We start from the raw sequence: 20,864 nt of genomic DNA on the forward strand, positions 1-20,864 counted from the left end.
TGAGTTTCACATCATCGTGCCCAGAGGTGTCATACCGAGGGGAATAACAGAACTGACTACCCAGGGCCCCAAGGCATGGTGGGGGGCCTCAAATGGCCTGAACTAAAATGCTTGCTTTGGTCCACAATTTTAAGGGGGCCACAGACACTGCATTTTCACAGGGCCCAGAATTTCATGCCACACCCTTGACTGTACCGTCAGGTTAGTACCATCAGTACGGCTTAATGAGATTCACTTTGACTTTTATATTTCTTCCAATGCATTCAGGAGAAGGTATTATGCAAAATGAAATGGGGAAAATAAGAGAGAACACATAAAATCATTACTAGACTGGCCAATGCTCGGTGCAGCGGGGAATGAAGCTCCGGCTGCACTTCGGAGCACTGCGGTTTCCATGGCAAGATTATCTGCTGCAGTGCGTGAATCCTGGGGTGTTTTTTTCCTTCTGTATTGAACCCCCTGAGCTGAGAGGAGCGTGGTTCAAGAGAGAACGAGCTACTCAGTATGGATATTTCCAGTGTTCACTGTACATGTTCCCAGATAAAAGAGCCTTGTGATAGTAATAACAGTACCAATGCAAACAATGAAAGGTAAATAACAAAGGTAAAAGGTAAAGCCAGAACCTGACTTACAATGAGTACTGACTCAGCAAGAGATAGAGTGGAACCACTGTGAAGAGATACAGTATAAGTTATGCATATAATTATACTTTATATGAGTTCATTTTAAAGTTTTTTTTATAAGTGAAAAAAAAAACTTCATCCATTTAATGACGTGTATTTTACAATTTCCCTTACCAACACTATTATTAAAATGGCATAACGGCAAGAAAGAGAGAGAGGGAGAGAGAGCCCTGGGTTCTTTGGATATTCAGATAGGCAGTCTCATTCTCACCTCTTGCCTCATGTTGACGTGCCACTGTCACATGAGAGATCTCAACACAACTGCATCTGTTCTGACTAGTGGGGTGTTGATTAAAATCTGTGAAGCACGGGAATCTGCAGCATCTGATTGCGGACCTGCTCTGTCACAGCTCAGGTTTTTAATTAAAATTCAATCTTGCACCAAAATGATTCCATTTAGGTCACGCAGCCTGTGCACTACCACTGCAGGTGTGTTCAAGGCCAAGTCACTCACTCCTCAGGGGATCATCATGTAAGTACTTTCTCAATTTGATTAAAATGCTTCAGTCATGTCTTTAGCACATCTTCAAATGAAACAGCAAAGTAAAAATTCATCTGAACTGCGAATATTGGTTACACGCATCTATAACCTCACTCACCAGGGATTTATATGCTCACCTGGCAGAGAGGTCTTTAAACTTGCAGTGGCTGTTTAATTAGAAGAAACTGTAGAAAATGCTCAGCAAGCAAATCTAAGGTCCTAGTGAATGTGTGTTCATGCCCTGATACTGTCAAAGGTTTCTTATTGTTTAACAGAAAGAAACAGGCAGATTGGACACAAATGCAGATGTGCTGGTGACACAACTGTTTTTCATGATAAATCATTTATTTTCTGTGAAAAAGAGTGAGTGTGCAGTTTCGTCTATATTTTTTGTAGAATATGCATGGTTGAAAAATGAGGCTCTGGAGAGTTTAATTACAAGTTTGGAGGATTTCTGGTACTCCCTAGTATTTTTAGTTGCTTTTACAATATCTTTGGACTTGTATCTGTTTTAATGGTCGGGTGATAAAGGAGCATCATGGGAAAGATCTGTTCTATAAGTCAAATTCCATTATGTAACTTTTTACAATTAGTGTTCTGGTAAATGTTCAGCGGATGTGCCTATTCAAAAAGTAAAAGGTGAACAGATTTATCTGCAGCTCCAAAACATTTTTTTTAGTGGCATACAATTTCAATTTTAAATACATTTTAAATACATTTAATGACCATTTTAGACATTTTTTCCCCTCACCAGTCATACATATTATACTCGTGGCATGCTAATGTACATCCCATTTTCTGGACTGTGGACCCCATTGACTGTCCAGCTAATCAATATAGAAACATAAAAGGCAGATCATGCCCACTAATGTACACTCATGCCTGCACAGATTCAGAGGCGCAGTTGGGCTTGGGTGGGAATTTCATTTGTCCCAGCCTACATCATGTGACAAGAGAGAAAGGTCAGCAGTTTTACCTCTAAGAGCCTGAGACATATTGTGATATAAAACCATGCATTTTTCTGGAGGCAAGAGTGCAAAGCTACAATGCCACGAGGACAGGCCTTGAAAGATCAAAGCTGAATGATCCTGTGTCAGTGTTTAATAGCATTTCCTGTTGCAGTCTTGCGGAATTAGCTTCATTATTCCATGTACAAGCCTCACAGCTGATTGTCTGTCACCATTTCACCTCAAAGTCCACCATGCAGCATCTGTGTCTCACCACTCTAGTCTATCTAACTTACACACAATTTGAAATACTCTACTCAGAAAACCTGTCTGAATGTATACTTAACTTATTAAAGAATGCACAATGAATTAGAGTCCTGATGACCATAACAGCCACTAAGGTTTTTGTAATGTATGAGCTGAGCATGTGATGTCTACAACAACTAAGCAAAAACTCTTCCACTTCCAGAAGTCACTGGCATCACATCTGGAAAACCTCAGACAAAGACACATATAAAATCACTCAAGAGCATCTGTAACAGATACAAAGTCTAGTGGAAATGCTGTCCTGTCCAACAAGGCACTGAGTAAGCCCAATAAGGCAATGTTTTATTATTAGAACCCTGACATTTATTATTAAGACCATGGCTTCTTTTTTTAGCCTGTAGTTACATCTGTAAACACTAAGAGGTCAATGCAGGACTTCCTGAAGCCACTTTTTATACGATCAACATTTTGTGGTACCTTAATCGCCTTAATCATCTGGTTTCCACAGGGATGTCCAACCTTATCCAAAAAGGGCTTGTGTGGGTGTGGTATTTTGTTCTAGGCCATCTTTACGACGCCTCATCTAACTAATGAAGTGTTTTTGTTCAAGGCTTTTTTGGATAACTTTGGACACCTCTGGCTTAGAAACTTGTACCCTGGCACCAACAAGGTCTTCTGTTGATCCTTAATTGCATAATGTGTCATGTTTCTTTGGGTGCTTACCACTGATTACTGCAATTAGGGTGCCTACAGTGACATCCTGAGGACTGAAATTTAGGTAAAATGTTTTCTAGCTCCCTTGTTCAGGATGAAAAAACTTGTGGCCATTACACTTGAACCACTAATAACTAAAAAACGAATGGAATTCTCAGTCAGTAAGCGATAATTTATCTGTGCCAGATTGTCATTTATAACCATCCCATATTGAGTAGCACATGCTTATTACACAAATACAATGTTTGTTCATTCTTTACCCAGAATATACACTTATGCAGGTTCACAGAAATCCCCATCTTAAGGTTAAAATAATATAGAATCTGCTGTAAGCACACAGCTCTTGCATGGCAATGAAGCAATACAGTGAATAACTGTACTAATCACTGCTCCTTCTTTCAACTGAAAGGGGAAACACCAAATAAGTCCTTTTGCAGCAACAATACTTGATGACAGGTAATCAGATCATGCAACCTTCATGCCAACCAAAAACAGCCGCCCTCACCTGCTCGTGGTACTCAATGCCCATGCTCAAGGTGTTGATCAGAATGGCAATCATAATTCCACGGTTGAAGTATTTGCTGTCCACTATCCGTTTCAGTTTGTCTCTGAAGTTCTCCCAGCACTGGACCACGCGATTCTTCTCTTTGAGTCTCCTGTGGCGCCTTGATTGGCTGGCCTTGCCCTCAGCGCCATGCCGCAGGTCCCGGGGGAACTCGTACACGCCGTCGGCCTCTGAGCCGGCACTGTCCGAGTCGCTCAGCTCCAGGTCGGGGTTCTCCAGCGCCCTGACGCAGTAGGGGCAGTTCATCAGCTCGCAGGACAGGCTGCTGGGCACCATTCCTGCCATTGGGAAGGGCAGGCTTACGCCAGAGAGACGGCTGGAACCTGGACACAGTCCTAGAACATAAGAACACAAGGACATATGATGATGGTGACAGGTGATTCAGCCCATCCAGGCCTGCCATTTGCCTACAAAGTAAAGTTTCGAATAAAGGAGTAGGTTGAGATAAGGTACAGGTTGAGATAAGAGTGTAAAATGAGATAAAGGGCGGGGGCATGGGGGATTTAAATAAAGTTTAATTAAGTTGATTATACATGATACTTGTACTCTTGAGGTTGCCTATTACTCGTGAGGAGATATATCACATATATATAGAACAATAAAGAAACTACAAAGCCAGCTCTTGCAGGTGAGAATGGATGAGGGTAGCATGTGTCTGCATCTTTAAGACCCATAGCCAGCTCTGGTGGAACCAATTAACTTCTCCACTGACTATAATATTTATGTGTGTGGGGGTGGGGGGGGGGGGGGGGGGGGGGGGGGGCTGGGGAGCAAATGTGTCCTGACTCAGATTCTCTCCTACGCCCCTGGTACAGGCTGCAATAAGGGTGTAGAATGAGATAAAGGTTCAGGCTGAAATAAGGGTGTACTGTAGAATGAGATGAAGGAAGAAGTTGACATGAAATTGCAGGGTCACATGCAGTTACAGCTTATAATAGAGGTACAGGTTGAGATAAAGGCATAGGCAGGGAAGAGTACACGTGAGATAAAGGTGCAGGTCTTCATATTGGTGCAAGTTGAGATAAACCTGCAGACTGGAATCCTATAGACAATTCTATCACAGTCATTCCTCTTTTGCTCATCTACAGAGCGCGCCTGGTTGGACTCATTCCAGGGGCCTCTCAATTCGGATCGATAAGGAAGAATGCAGTTTTGCCACCATCGCTCAGTTTATGTGTTTCCCCCCTGCCTGCGCGCGTAATGCATTTCATCCCGGCACCTTGTTCTATCGAGCTGATTTGTGCAGCTGTCCACTTCTTCCATTTAACATGCCTTCGAGAGTGAATCATGTCCTGAGTCTCCATCACCATCTTGTAATCAGTTCAAGTGTAGGAGATTCCAGTCATAACAAAAATGCGCTCCTGGCCCAGAACTACTGGCACAGACGGGATGTTAGTAGAGTAAAACGGCCTCTCTCTATAATCTTTCCCCAGCGACAGGAATTAAGGTTTTTCCTTGGATGTACAAATGCTGAAATATTACAACACCGGTTGGCAGATGAAAGGAAATTGGCCTACTGAAATGCAAATTAAAAGTATTACAGTAAAAAGAGATATAATAGAGGATTTCTAGCCAAGTACTGTATTTACTGATATCCGTGGAATTAATTAATCTTGAGAGGATTGCCTAGATCCTGAAACAGCATGCTTCAATTCTTTGGTGCACAGTTCTAACCTTTGAAATAGAGCAGTGCTATACCTTTGAAAGCCTACTCACACAATAACATTCTCATTTTAATGAAATGTATTTTTAACCTTTGTGAATCAACAAAGTAGGAATGAAATGTCTTATAAAACACCCGTAGTGCTGCGATTGTATTTGTTTTGCTCACAAAAATCTCTGAATTAATTTAGAATTACTGGAGGAAAGTGTGCTGTAAGATTTACAGAACCCAGCCTGGCTCTGAAGTACTCGAACCTGGTCGTGTGACGTGAACACAGACGGAGGCGGGCAGGTCTTACCGTGCTCCCCCACAAATTGGTGTAGTTTGCTGTAGGGGTCTGGGATACTGAAGCCCGCTGAGGCTCGATTCAGTTTGTGGGCGTGGGCGTTTGCCCGCTTGCCCTTTCCCCTGGTGGTGCTAGCACGGCTACAAACAACAGAGGGCATGATGGTGGGGTAGTTCATACCGCCATTGAGCCCGCCCAGCACCCGCAGGCCCCCCGACATGCTGGAAGACTTGTGGCGGACCTGGGGGCCCTGACAGCGGCAGTCGGCATGATAGACACTGTGAAACGACTTAGTCCCACGCGATGGGCTCGGCAGGGGGGAAGTCAGCAAGAGCTGGGCCCCAGGCTTCATGGTCTTCATCTCCAGCGAGTCGCAGATCTCCGAAGGCCCTGGCCCAGAGCAGGGACTGCCATTGCTGATGTGGTAGTGGTGGTGGTGATGGTGGTGGTGGTGGATGAGGTGGTGGATCCGCCTGGTGCTCCACCGTCGGCCGTGTCCATTCATGCTGCCGCCGCTGCCCCCACTCCCGCCGCCGCCGCCATTGCCATTGGGGTTGACCTTCTTCCTGCGCTTGTTCTGCCAGGTGCTGTAGATGCGTGACACCCGGCGCTTCACCTTGCGGTACAGGTGGCTGATGTACTTCAGCAGCTCCTCGTAGCAGCTGCCCGGCTCCGAGAAGCTGGCCAGTGTGCTGTCATTGGAGAGGTAGCGCGCTCGCTGCTCCTGCATCAGCTGGTTCTCCCGCTGCTTGGTCTCAGAGAACTGCGTCGCAATCACAACCAGGCACAGATTGATCATGAAGAAGGAGCCCACCTACAGAATGCAGGAGCAAGCCCTGTGTTACCCACTTTAATAAATCTACACCCACACTCACATTTTCATGTTGTGCTGGTTTGGTAACATCTTTAAAGCCTATTGAACCACGTGACAGCCTTCTGAGGCTCTGCATCGATCCTTCTCTCCAGCATTGGACATTTTATCATTCTAAATTGCCGAGGTTCCTTGTTTATGGGATTTGTGCAAGGCCTCCATGGTATGCACCTCATTATAGTCAGTCTTTATAAAAGGTTACACAGTGGGAGAGCAGAGTGCATCACTCAGTGCTGTACCAGGATTACACTGTCTAGAGGAAACAATGCAGCGCAAAAGCTTGATAACTCCTACACAGCAGTATCAAAAGCCTGTCTGGAAACAATGAAAAAAAATGGAGCATACTTACTATAATGAGAAATATAAAATATATAAAATTGTAAAAGGAATGTGCATCCATGACATAATACATAATATCCACCCATCCTTCCAGAGTGATCACCTGCAAAACAGAAGAGAGGAAGAGCAGAATGAGAACTGGTCGAGACAGGTCCCTGTATTCCTCCAGGTACGGCAATAATTACTTCAGCTCTTCTGAGGAGCTACACTCATCCCCACCTGAGCACAGTTCCATTAGAGTGAGCTTAAGGTGGGCCTATGAGCAGATACCGAGCCTACCCTTTACAAACATTCATCTCTCCCTGTCTGCTCTGCAGACAGCTGGCAGCTTTAATGCTGCATTCAACTTCTGTGGAGAAATACGGAGGACTATAAAGTCTCGGCAGTCCTTTCATGTTGTTACTTCTTTCTGAAGCCAGTGTGATTGGCAAACATGAAGGTAGCAGCCTGGAGTTGGGGAGCAGAAACCTTGGATAAAATTCCCTCAATTATTTTAGTTAGTCATTCAATGTTATGCTGAAAAAGGAAGGCAACAGTGCAACTGTCCTTAATGTCCTTCCATTAAACAGAACATTTTTATACTTTTTCTGTAAATATAAATACATTTTTAGCAGAGCCTGTGTTGTACTGGGGAAATGACCAGTGGAGGATTCAGTGATTGGCAGCTTCCTCCTGGGAGTGCCCCCACCTACACGTCACTGTGCACCTGGCATACTGCTGCTTCATAGCCCTGCACCTGAGAGCTCTTGTACCCACTTTCTAAAAGCTAGGACTGTACTACAAACCTGCCCAGACAACAATCCTGCATGTTGAACACACTTGTGTATTACTGCATGGCTTCCAAGAACCAAATACATTGCTTCTTTTCCTCAAAATCAAATCCATGATGTGTGTGGCCTGTATTATAATTCGTTCACGGTGTTTACTTTGCCGGGTCTGTCAAAGGGGAATACCTAAAGCCCACTAATTCATGCTTTAGCTGTTCTAAATTAGCTATTTAAAAAAACAGCTGTTCAGTCACATTGCTTCGAGTACTTCAGTCCAACACAAGTGTGCTTCACTGTAGATTTAGTCATTTCTCATTTATGAAGAACAAAATCTGTCCTGGGTTGTAAGTCAATTGAAGACATCACTCTGAAGTGCTACTCCAGACAATGTCACAAGTTCAGTCAGCATTGACGTAACCTAATCAAAAGGCACTCCAATATGATAACCAGGAAGACGCAAAGCTATTACGCACAGCAGTCTCAATAGCCACATCAGATCTCATTACATAAGTGCATGATTAATCATACTCCCAGGGACAGATGCATTTGTCATCAATGAAGCAAGATGCTCTTGTGCCCACTGCATTGATAATCCTATGTTTTAAAGTATAGCAAACAGTCTGTCCACCTTTTTTTGACTTTATGCTGACAGGAAGAAAACAGAGATGGTTACAGATTAGAGATGCGGGATCACAGTACAGAATGTGCCATGGCAGGGAAACAAACGACCAGCTGCACAAGGTTTTGTAAATGGTTTGAGAGTCAGTTTCCCAATGGACTGTGCCACATCTCCTTGGAAATCCTATTTATTTGCCTATAAATCAAAATTCAAAATCAAAATCAAAATTCAAATCTGTGGATGAATAAATGCAATTTAATTAAATGCAAACATATGTTAGACAGCAATCTGTTACAGCTGCTAACTGCAGCAGCAACAGAATTCTCTGTGAGGGTTACTACAGATTGCTGCACTAAAGTGGTGGTGCCCAAGGTGTAAGAACAACGTGGTATTGATAATCCCCTCAATCAGCTGATTGCATATGGCATGTTGAAGTAGTCCAGGGTCTAAATCACTTAGCTCCAATCACGTTGCAGTCTGTTTAACGGACACCTGCGGACAAAGCATCCTGGCCCTGCCCCCTGCATTACCAAGCATCCCGTCCTGTCATTAATCGGAGATAACGGCTGACCTGCCCCACTCGCCTCAACTCCCGCTCCGATAGCAGTGACCTCGCCGGGGCGAGGGTTTACCGCACTGAGAGGGTAATTCAGCCTCTTCACTTATTCAATCTGCTGCCCCTTCGCACGGAGCCTGCTCTCATCACCATCTCTTCTCTGAGACCGCCTGCGCAAATGACTTTAAACAGAGTCCTGGGCAGCCTCTCACGTCCTCAGCGATGCAGCGAGGGCCCAGGCGCAATCAATCGGAAAGAGCAATAATGGGAACTGAAGAGAAACACCTCGCTTAAGAAAAACTGTTTCATTTCAATCATCCCCAGTCTTGCCATTACACAAAAGCTAATCTCCGCCGCGCATGGGGCAGAAGGTGGGGCTGAAGTTACAAAGACAATAAATGTTCTCTCAGTTTAAGTCCGTCACTCGCATGCTATGGAAGAGGAGACCCAATCACTGATGTGTGCAAATGACGCTCTCATAATAAATATTCTGAGTCTCGTTCATTAGGGTTAACTGACTCAGATTGTGATGAGGGCAGTACTTTGTAAGAGCTGATTTATGACAGGCAGATATGTACTAATGGCCACAGAAATCCCTGTTTGATTCTTTCCGGTGACATTACCGCAGGCATATAACAAGTAAAAGCACTGGGGGTACATGAACTCGCTTTAACCTTCTTAAATCGTCCACAACAGAGCAGGGCCTCAGAAGGAACCTACCTGGAAAATAGCAATCCAGGCGTAGCCGATATTATCGAAATTAATAGCCCCTTTGTGCGGGTTGAGTTCCCCGGCCTTGCATACATTATAATATTGGTTCCAGTTGATGCAGCCGTTCTTGCTGGGCCCTTCTAAGCCGTAGTAGGCGTGGCTGAAGTGCTCCGCGCTGAGCTGGCACTCGGCTCCGCTCACTCTCAGCCGGGGAACGTTGCCGCAGCGCAGCATGCCATTGTCCCGGTTGGTGGAGCAGATGAAGGGGTTGTCCTCCGCCTCTTCGTGCTTGTAGTAAGGATTCAGGAAGGACAGGTTGTACATACTGCAGGGAGGAGATGGAGAAGACACAAATTACTCATCATCAGAATATTACTCTGGGTCACTGCAGTGGGACTAAGGCCAAAGAAAATGTCAGCCCAACACAGAATTCAGGCATGTTAGCAACGTTTCACAGCACACAATAATCTAACATTTGTCACACTTCTCCGGAGTCACACCACACATGACAAATTGCAAGCTTACTCTTTCGTCAGGCCTAACTATGGTAAATATGTTGACTGTAAATTATATTTTATATCTATCTATTTATTTCGTACAGTTTTATGTGACATATTTTACTATTACTCACAGGGTGATATAAGTGACATATTAAGTACACTATAGCAGAAACAAGAAAAACAGTATTATAATTACTGAGCACCCAGATTTTGTAAATAGGCTGTGAGCTTATTGCTCCATGATGAAAAGTAAAATAATGTATCAGGGTGTTGGGCCACTATTTCCCATTATGTTATGCTCACTGTTGCCCATTGCTGTCTTTCCCTCCCATGCCTACATATTTTGGCTTAGACAGTATTGCTTGGGAAATATCAGCATATTGAGCTGCCTTGTTCATTGAAGAGCCCTGCAAACATGCACCAGCAATCACTCCTCTTTCAAACTCACTGAGGTCTCCTCTTGGAGCCATACAGCTATAATTGCAGGCAACTAGGCCAGTCCAGCATTTCTATGCTTGACCCTATGCCTGATGGTGCGTTATTTGCTTAATGAACGGAAGAGCTATACCTGTGAAGTAACCTTTGCTCTGCATATACTTCCATATATATCTGTGACATTTGTGGTTCCTCATTAACACAAGTGTTTCCACTTCTTATAACACTTCCTATCTTTATTTATAGTATAGCCATACACACATGTATACAAACATACACACAGACACATAAACACATAGTCCTACATAATTTTATGTCTTTCTTTAACTGCATACAAACTCCTGATTTCCATACCTACTTTCTTGGGTTGAATCAGTATATGACCTGTCTTATTCCATCAAAGTGCTATCAATACAAGGAACGACATGATTTGAGAAATGAAAAAATACAGGATATGGCATGAAAGGCATTTTTTGTAACCAAAAGTGACAAATTGTCTCTTGTGGCCATGCTGAATGCTTCATGTTAATGGGATTGACAGAATTGACCCGTTATGTCTTTAGTCATGGAAAAATTGCTGCTGCTCTCTCGATAAAGTAATATAGTACTTGACAGATGCATTTCTTTCATCATTTCCAAAGTCTGTGAGAGCGACAAAAGAAAACAAAAAAATTTAATTGCCAAGGAAATCTTTTTTTCTTGTTTTGTTTATATCTCTATTTAAGAGGCAATGATTTGTTCTAAGCATTAACTTCAAAGATTGAAATGCATCACACTTCTCCTTTAATGGGACATTCATTTGGACGCCGTAAATAACTCAGGCTGAAGACAACTGCATTTAGCTGGATGAAGATGAGCAGGCTTTGATTTAGAAAAGAGAGTGGGGAAGGAACAGCAGAAATCTGTGATTCCCATGATATTGCGATTCATAAAGGGATGACAGCCATCAGCTGCACAAAGCAGATGTTTATAATCTGAATATGAAACACAAAGAGAAAACAAACATTATGTCACGCAATCAGTCAGTGACTCCTTTAAGTGATAGGTTCATATATGCTAATGTCCCACTAGCTGTAGCTGACATTCTCAGGCTATCACTACATACCCAATTTTCCATTATATTTATTTACCCGAACTACACCAATATTCAGTCCATTTTGAGGCTACCTGTTTTAATAACCTAGCCTGTTTATTAAATTATTTCCCGTAGTATCAATCAAACAAGTGATTGGGGATATTGTTGAAATGCACTTTAATATACCACTAGCATTTCTTGTATAAAAAAATAACTCACACTCGGAACATCTGGAAGACCTATTGCTTATGGCATGTGTGTGCGCATACATGCATGTGAGTGTGTAGCTCTGGAGGACAGTGTTCTGCAGTGTTTCTCTTCCAGAATGGGGTGTCCAGGTTACAAAATGTCCAGGATACAAAATATCACTGCTGCCAGGCACAGTTGGCTGCCACTTTGTTTCGCATCCTTTCCGCCAGCTGTATTCCAGAGATAGATGCCAGTCTACGTATATGAGAAGGGCCAAATACTTACGTTTTGAAATTGTCCTCCAGGAAACACCTGTTCCTCAGAAGACCCGCCCAGAGCTGGACTCCAACGATTCCAAATATAAAGAAGACAAAAAAACACAGGAGCAGGACATTGCCTAACATAGGCAGAGTATCCAGTAGCAGAGTCACCAGTATCCTCATACCTGTAGGGACAAAAATACTTCAGCACACACATGTCTCAGATCATTCATCTACAGTAAAAAACTTTCACAACAACAGCTACAACATTACACTTTTACTACATTTAGTGTTTGCCATCCTGAAAGTATGCTGTGGATTACTAAAAAATAAATGGCATGTGCATTGATGGATTTAGCATGATAAAAATAGACTTTGATAATTGTGGTTTCCACCAATGCTGTAAAATTCAGGTAGTAACAACAGGTACAGTATTATAAATCAGGGTGTGTAAAACCAGCCTTTTGCTTTGCTATTTAGTTTTTTCTGGGTTAAGCTGATAGTTCACATTGCTGTACTAGCTGATTCCGAATTACCCCAAGTGTATTTTCTAGCTGTAAACCACAAACCTCTGAATGCCCTATATCTGCCAGTGTAAATTGGAAAGGTCATGAGAAACCTCCTTAAATATCACACATATCTATTATCCACAAGACCTACCTGAGCTGGTCAAAACATTAAACATAAAGAAAGAGAACTATCCCTTTACAAAATATTATTTTGAAAGAACATATTAGTAATACAATGGCTGCTAATTCATTTCCCTGGTGTGATAAATCTGAACACCATTATGATTTCAGTGCTTTGGTTCATTTTTCTGCAAATATTGAGTTTCACAAATACCAACCAGGCCTTAAATCAATAGAAATGAACGTTCATTTCTATTGGGGTATACATTTGAGTGGATCTTAATCTGAATACCATATTGAAATGAACAGATAATACAGACTTTTTCTTCCCAAAGTCGACCAAAGACATTCAGAAGATAGGAGTAGCAGAAAAGGTGAGCATTAAATGGAACATAACAATTGTAATGTACTGAGCACAATAAAACACGTTTTAATGAATTTCTCAGAGCATCGACAGATGCATTTATTAAAAAATAGTGCAAGATCAACAGAACCCCACCCTCTCACTTTCTGAGCACTGTTGGAGGCCATTTTGTTAGTTGAACAGATACAAACACACAGTGTCTCTGTAAGCCCTACGTGCAGAGACAGCACAAATCAACTCAGGCCTCAGTCACAAAGTCTCAGAACTGCAACAAACATGTTTAATATCAGATTAAAATAGCGCATATGCATGCTTGAAAAAGCATGAGAAATTCTATCTTTGTGCTTAACTAACCAGACTTCATTACGACCACAGGGCCTTTCTGATTGTTACTCCAGCTGACAGCCAAAGCAATCAAAAAAAAAAAGAAAAAAAAGAACTGGACAGTTAAACATGGTTGGCATCATATGCAGCTGCACTCACCTCGATACACTGATCACAGTAACAGTATACTATTTTCTGTATTTCTAAAACTAAAGCAGGGACTTGAAATAGCACGAGCTATGCCTCAGCTCTGAGTATTAAGTCACACAGATGTTGCAATCCAACATACTGTCCGCTTTATGCTCTATTTCTGCACTGTTTGCTGCTCTCTATTAACATCCATAATGTTCTGAATTACACAATTAATAATGGCCTAAGACTAACGCTTGATTTGATTTTAATTTCTGCTAGCTGGAAATACATTCACAAGAAAGCAATTACTTAGATACAATGAAAAGTCAATGAGGGTGCTCTGCTGAATAAATATATAAATTCTTACTGCTCGAGTGACTTTCAAATCCGCCACTAAATTAAAATGAAAAATGCACACCTTACAATTATTGAAGTTTGAGGCAAATTTTTTTATCCTTGAACACTTAGGAAGCTGATATATGGACTCCTTAATGTTGGGATAATAAAAAATAGTAAACTGGAATCACTCAAATCATTGCAAATTTCTAAAGCACTGCATCAGCACAATTGAGTACAGCTAGAGGAAGAAATGGCAATTGTGCAAGAAGAATAATTTGCACTAAACTTTTCGGAAAACCTTTCGTGAACTGAGAATTATCTTTTTCTTCCAGCATAACTTTCTATTCTCCTACCAGCTGCAAATACAGACAGGTAACAAATTAATGGAAAAAACAAAATAAAGTGTCTTAGTGAGGTGTTGGGCCACTACGAGCCACCAGAACAACTTCAATGCACCTTCTCTGGAACTCTATTGGAGGGATGGAACACCATTCTTCCAAAAGATATTCCCACATTTGTCAAGTCACAAGTCACTTAGATCTTTTCCTTTTGCCATTTTGATCCAAAAGCATTTTTATACATGCCACAGAGCATGATACGGATGTTAATAGCTTAACTGTATCATGAAGTACACCTGTGTGGAAGCATCTGCATTGTTATGTTTCTACACTCATTTATTCAGGTTTTTCCTTTAATTTGTCACTGTGTGTCTTCAGACATGCTGAGAGAGTGGCCTTGTATGGGTAATCACCATGGCAACTCAGGGCTGCCTGAGTTGCCCTCCAGGCAGCAGGGCTTCTTGCACAAAAATCAATTTAATAATCAAGCAGGCAGACCCAGGATATGGTCCTCCTCTCCTCCAGGTGCTAAAACCTTCCCCCATGCAATTCAAACCAGTGGGACTAAACACCACAAAAAATGGAAATATGTTCTTGGAGATTTCATACAAAAAAGACAACATATTTCAAACCTTACTTTTTATTTCACAGTATAACAATGTTGTGGCTAGCAAGGGCAAATTGAGATGATTGTGGGCTGGACCAATTTAATGGTTACTAAGTTTAATGAGTGAATGGCTTTTCTAATCAATAATTCACTATAGATAAAGGGAGGTTATGTGTAAATGCATAAAATAAAAGGAAAATGAATTGCAAGTATAAGCATACAATTTGCATAAAATAAAACAAAATAAAACAAGTTTTCTCATACAAAGTGAAGAATTCCTCCTCTCTGTCCAAAGAACCCAGGGCTCTCTCTCTCTCTCTCTCTCTCTCTCTCTCTCTCTCGCTCGCTCGCTTGCTCGCTGTGACAGCACAACACATATCAAAGCAAATGAAGCCTGGAAAGAATAATGGTGAGCAAAGAGGCTGAACTGAGGAAAAATAAAGACCATAGACTTTTTTCCATCTCACTGCAATGAGGTGTCACCCCCAATTTCTCTTTCTAGTCTGTCACTACCTGTTACACATCAGGGTAGGTGGTGTGAGCTGTAGCAGACAGGGTTTTTCTGGCCTTGTAAGGAATCAGACTACTCTTCCTTGGTTGATCAGTATCGATTTGCTCTCAAAGTTCACATTCCATTTCTGTCAACAATTCCTGAAAAGTTATAACTCCTGTTGGGCAATGGCACTGGACTCAAAGAATGTGCTTATTATCTTTTTTTTTGTGTAAAAAAAAAATTTGAATTGAAACTCATTGTTGGAAAACTGCTACTTGAAAATGAATGCTTGAATGACTAAAAGAAAACTTTTAAGCCACTCTCATTTGAAAAGGCAATTATGTAGACAATACGTTGTTTTCATCTGTGGGTTCTGGATTGGACGACTGCCTGTGGAAAGTATCCATAATCGATTCTGTGAAACCGAGTGGGTGACCCTCCTTTCTCGAATGTCTGAACAAGACTGACGGCAATTAGTCACTGGCAGTGGCATGTCCTGGTTTACGAAACGTTGATTCCTCAAACTATGGCTTCACACTTTCAATGCAACTAGCCTCAGCACACAATTGCGGCTGTCACTGTAACTGTTTGTGGGAGTGGATGGGGCCCACTGTTACCCGGGCAGTGATGTGATTACTCACTCAGCTGCCTGTGAGAGCACAACACTCAAAATCATCTGTACTGTGAGGGGCACAGTGTGGAAGTCAACAGAGCACCTCAGTGACTTTTTTTTCACAGCAAATATTCACATGTGCAACTCCTTAAAGTGTGCAATCACTTTTTCACCTTTAAAGTGTACATTTAAGCCATATGTGCTATGTATACAAACCTTTCCAATTGTATAAATAATCACATTTTCTTTTGATGTAAAGTAAAATATTTATGGAGAGGGGACAGTGGACTGAGGGTTCATGTTCTTTCTGTAATGAACATTCACATGTGAACTTTAGACAGCTGACTAAAAAGATTCACACTATGATTTATGAGGTTTGCATGCAGAACATGGAGATGTACATGAAAAAAATATCAAAACTGAATGACACTGAAAAGGGCCAAATCAGTGGCCGGATCTGATCAGTTGCACTGGACAGTGCTAAAACAATGATAGGAACATCACTGCTACCTGTGCCACCTTTGCCTCCAGAGTGAGAAGCTGACAGTCAGGCATCTCAGGATGTGTCAGAATGTTTACTAACACTGTCAAATTTCCAAATTTAAAATTCAAGTTAGCTTGCTAGCTACAGTAGTTTGCTTAATTTAATCTGACAACATACAACTTTTTTTTTAACTTTTGTGACATTGCTTTGTTGCTTGCCCTGTCTTGACACAGAATTGAGCTAGCTTAGCTTGTCTTTCCACAATTAGTTCCTCAATGCACAGCTATATTTTACTTTAGCTACTTAATTCTGACATGACCATGAAGATGCTTAAACAGCAGGCCATAATGCCTTAACGGTCCCAATGGTATAGTCAGTACTAGTAAAGTGACAAGCAAGCACTTTAACATATTTGTATAATGATCCAGTTTGCCATCACTGCTGATTGGTTAAAAAATGGTGCCATGAAGAACAAAAAGACCAACATCAAATCCTCCAGTTGTGGGCAGTGTAAGAAAAATAAAAATAAAATAGTAATTCTCCTCAGGATGGGTAGGATTGCACACAACAAGGAAACATCAGTTGGCCATTATTTGTGAGGTAGGAGAATCTGAGAGGGGCTTTGGTATTGTTCAGCATCCTGGAACCTCCAAGCTTTTCCCCATTGGGGCAGGAGGCAGGATCATCCCAGCCACTGAGCTACACCGCACTAGCCTGAAACAGTACCATCAACAACAAATTGGGGAGGGGGACAAACAAATGCAGCGTGGCCATACTGAAACCTCCTGAAATGGTTCTGAAACTGTTCTGAATCACTGGGCCGGAGCAAGAAACGTGTACCCCAGCTCCCCGAGCACTCCAACCCCCTCCCATAAGACGAGCAGTGGAAATGAGACCTGATCCGTTTCCACGTGTAACCATAACATCCCATAATAAGACTGTGATACACTGATGGAAAATAACTGTAAAGTGTATGAGCTAGTGAATAACTCATGCCTACTCTGAAGCAGAAGCCCCATCATTTCAGACTAGCAATAGATCCCGTGCAATAGAGCTCAGGCTCACAGATAAATCAACTCCCCTCCCCATCGGCATCACAGCAGAGCCATTACAGCTCATGTGGAGGGGGAGAGCAGACTAATTGCTAAATCTTCACCACATTCAAGCCTGTTGAAAAGAACACAGAGTGGATCCTGACTACACTAAGCTGCAGCTCAAGCACCGAACAATGTCAGGGCGCAGTCACTCTTACACTAAAACCCACATAGAAGTTGCCATAATCTTGTTTCTTTCACCACTTAAAATGGCATGGTACATAATAATACAAGACAGCCATTAAGACTAGGGGTTTGTTCAGGCAGTACATACTGTATAACTAAGATGGCTGTTTGAAGGTGGCAGCCCTTTAAAGCATAAAATTGCCTCGCATTCATTAAAAGAAATGGACATCAAGAAGGCCAGGCTAAGTGCTGGAGTTTCAGAAAACCCCTGATTTCTTTGTAAGGTCCACATTGCTCAAATGACATGTAACTCATTTTCTTTCTGTTCATGTTTTTTCCCCCCATATTACTGTCCATACACAATTGCCCATCCAAAATGCACTGTTACAGAAATGGAGTCATCAGGGATAAGGCCTCATGCAAACCAGCACTGAGAAGTGAGAAGTGTTTCAAACAAACTTGCTGCTTATTCTGCTCTCTCCATTCTCACGCACTCTCTTGCTTCTGTTTCTCTCGCGACAGAGACAAAGGCAGCAAACTGTTTACTCAAACACTTAAGCCAAGAAATTAAACATACAAGAGCACATTCCGTCTCGCCTGGGCACTTCAGAAACACCGTCCCGCAGCCCGTGGTATTTCTTTGCCTGAGACTCGCAGCCGCTTTCTTATTTACGACTGCCTGTGCGGTTGGGACGGCGGTAGAAACACACTTTGGTCTCCATGTTTTTGGAACTTGCTGTGCGGCAGCACTGCGAGTCTCCTCTCACGAAACCCGGACACACTAGAGCATGCCAGCTCTAAACACTGCATTTATTTTCAACTTTTTTAGCACATTGTATACAGTGGAATCCTGCAATGTTCCCACAGCCTAAGAGTAATATAAATACAGATCGTCTGCATGACCATTCATGCAGAGACTGCCCGATGACCAAGACCAATCTATTAGCCTGCACAAAGAAGCCTCCATTTTGTGCCTGATGTTCCACAGCAGATTATTTTTTTCTGCATCGGTGCTCAGATGTGTCCAGGCGTGTGTATGTGCCTCTCTATAAATATGTCAGGCAGGTCCCTCTTTCCCCCCCTCACTCCTGATCGATAAGTGAGCAGCAGGCCCACGTGACACGGCACACTCACTGGGCACTCTGTTGATGGCGCGGAGGGGCCTGAGCACGCGCACAGTGCGGATGGCGGAGAGGCTGACGTTGTGGCCGTCCAGCGAGTATTCCATCATCCTGGGGAGAGAGGAAGCCGGGGAGCGGAGCACAGCATCAGTGGCATGAACACAACTGGGACAGTGAAGCTTACATTTCAACTTGACCCCTTGATGGTTTATAGGTGCAGACCATGAATCATACCTTGATGATTATGGGTGCAGACCATGAATCATACCTTGTTCAACAGAGGATAATAATAAAAAAAATAACTAGAAAATATAACAGTTCCATGCCCCCAAACCAATCTATTGAAATAAATGTAATTTATTCTAAATGGTTAGATAAATAACAACTAACTTTGACCTTGGTATTGTAAAAAAAAAAAAAAAAAAAAAACCCAGGGAAATTTTTGGTTGTGTGAACAAGCATTTAACATCTGCTTTGTAAGGACCATTTGCTATTTGCAAATTCAGGTTGTCAAACTGAACACTTTTCCTATAAGTTACTGTAAATGTCCAACACTTACTGACATATTGACCTAGTGTGAGTCTCAAATCAGACTTGCGATGTCAAGTTCTCATTTTTGAAAGCACACTGCATATGGTGTATAAGAGTGTTATTTAAATATTATCAAGGAAGATGCTGCTAGTGACCTGAAGGAGAGCAATGAGGTCAATTTTTATTTTTGAAGGTACAACAGGCTAAGAAAGTGCGGGGCCCAAACGATTGGCATTCCTATGTTGTGTGCTGAGATGCTGACGTGATATTAGAAGTGACATTAAACATGCCCTGACTAGACAGCCATCTGAGACTAGACTGGAGGTGACAGGGCTGAACCTCGCCCCAGAGCACAGCGTGGACTCCTCCTCCTACTCCTCCATCTACTGAAAACCTCCATACGCTCTGCAGGGACATCCACTCACACTGCCCGGTGCATGTGTTTATGGTGCATCGTTTCTATACACATTAAACCTCTATTTGCTGAGGGAGATGCAATGCAAGATAGAGGATAAGTGAATCTCCTTTGGACCCCTGGTCAATGTAAAGCACAAAGTGGTTAAGTGAAATGCATAATTGCTGATTTCCGTTCAGAGAGCGATAGAACAATTTAATGAATAACTCAAGGCTCGTAATGATGTGAACTTGACATTTTGCCGGCAGCTACCAAATCTTCTTGCTCATTAGCGAATGCCTAGATCTGCTTCACAATGCATGTACATCCTCTCAGCTCTGACAACCGTATAAAATATCATACAAAGACGCTGTGACCAACATCTATTAAAATGCATTTTACAAAGGGACATGCTTATCTACTGCTTCCATTCTATGTCTACTGGAAACACAAGTGCAATGTGATGGTACTTATCTTTCAGCATTTATTGTGCTGAGGCGATTATTTAGCTGAGGGAAATGTGTGAGGTGGGTGCGGAGGTGTTTTTTGAGTTAGTGCCGGATAGACACTGACCCTGCCATGACTATGAAGAAGTCCAGACGGTTCCACGTGTCACCAAGGTAACACTTCTGCCCGAAAATCCCCAGAGCTATCATCTTGATAACCATCTCCACAGCGAAGAAGGCGAAAATGAAGTCATCAAATGCCTGCAGACAAACAAAGAAAATGTAGACTTGATAGTTTTCTGACAGAACACCACCACGCTGAGCCTCTGCTGTTTCTCTAATGGTAGCTTCAGCGAGGTTTGTGCCTTCACCACAAGAAAACAAATCAAACAAGTCGATGGTGATTACAGCTTTGTGACTGCAGAGAATGACATAAAAAGCCAGTGTTGTTTATAAACCGAGGCAGTCTAAAATAGATGCCCTTTTGCAGGTGTGCTGCCATAACGTTCTCCAAAAACCAAACAAAATTGAGACCAAGTAAAGCACTACCCTTGGGGAGCTGCAAATATTTTCCTCCCCTCTTCCCTTTTCCCACCACAGATGCCTCTGACCTTCTCCTAAATCCCCCCTGACCCTGCTGGCACTGCCTCCTAGACCAGACTGCTTTTCCCACAGTCCCAGCCACTGGCCCAGAAACAGCCATGTGGGGGTGGAGCAGGACCATCAGTGAGCTGCCAACAGCTCCACAAACATCGGTTGCTTTCCGATAAGTGGAACCAGTTGATGGTCGCCATCACCTGCACTCTGCACTGGAGTGACAGTTACAGGGCACAGTTTAAAGAATGCACAATGCTCTGAGATTGTGAAGGCTGTACTGAAGAAAGATTTTTCCCCCCCCTTT

General features: G+C 42.5%; 1 protein-coding gene across 1 annotated transcript in view; it reads right to left on the reverse strand.

The window, feature by feature from the left end:
• The window catches only part of LOC118218207 (voltage-dependent T-type calcium channel subunit alpha-1H-like), a 103,263-nt gene that overhangs the window by 28,274 nt on the left and 54,125 nt on the right, over nucleotides 1–20,864 (reverse strand). The window contains exons 4-10 of the mRNA XM_035400708.1: nucleotides 20,091–20,224; nucleotides 18,606–18,703; nucleotides 11,954–12,113; nucleotides 9,479–9,794; nucleotides 6,827–6,919; nucleotides 5,619–6,420; nucleotides 3,598–3,992 (exon numbers count right to left, since the gene is read on the reverse strand). Coding sequence (XP_035256599.1) covers nucleotides 3,598–3,992; nucleotides 5,619–6,420; nucleotides 6,827–6,919; nucleotides 9,479–9,794; nucleotides 11,954–12,113; nucleotides 18,606–18,703; nucleotides 20,091–20,224 — 1,998 coding nt within the window. The remainder of the gene's footprint in view (nucleotides 1–3,597; nucleotides 3,993–5,618; nucleotides 6,421–6,826; nucleotides 6,920–9,478; nucleotides 9,795–11,953; nucleotides 12,114–18,605; nucleotides 18,704–20,090; nucleotides 20,225–20,864) is intronic.

The sequence above is a fragment of the Anguilla anguilla genome, chromosome 2 (genome assembly GCF_013347855.1).
Source record: "Anguilla anguilla isolate fAngAng1 chromosome 2, fAngAng1.pri, whole genome shotgun sequence".
In the NCBI taxonomy this organism is placed as follows: Eukaryota; Metazoa; Chordata; class Actinopteri; order Anguilliformes; family Anguillidae; genus Anguilla; species Anguilla anguilla.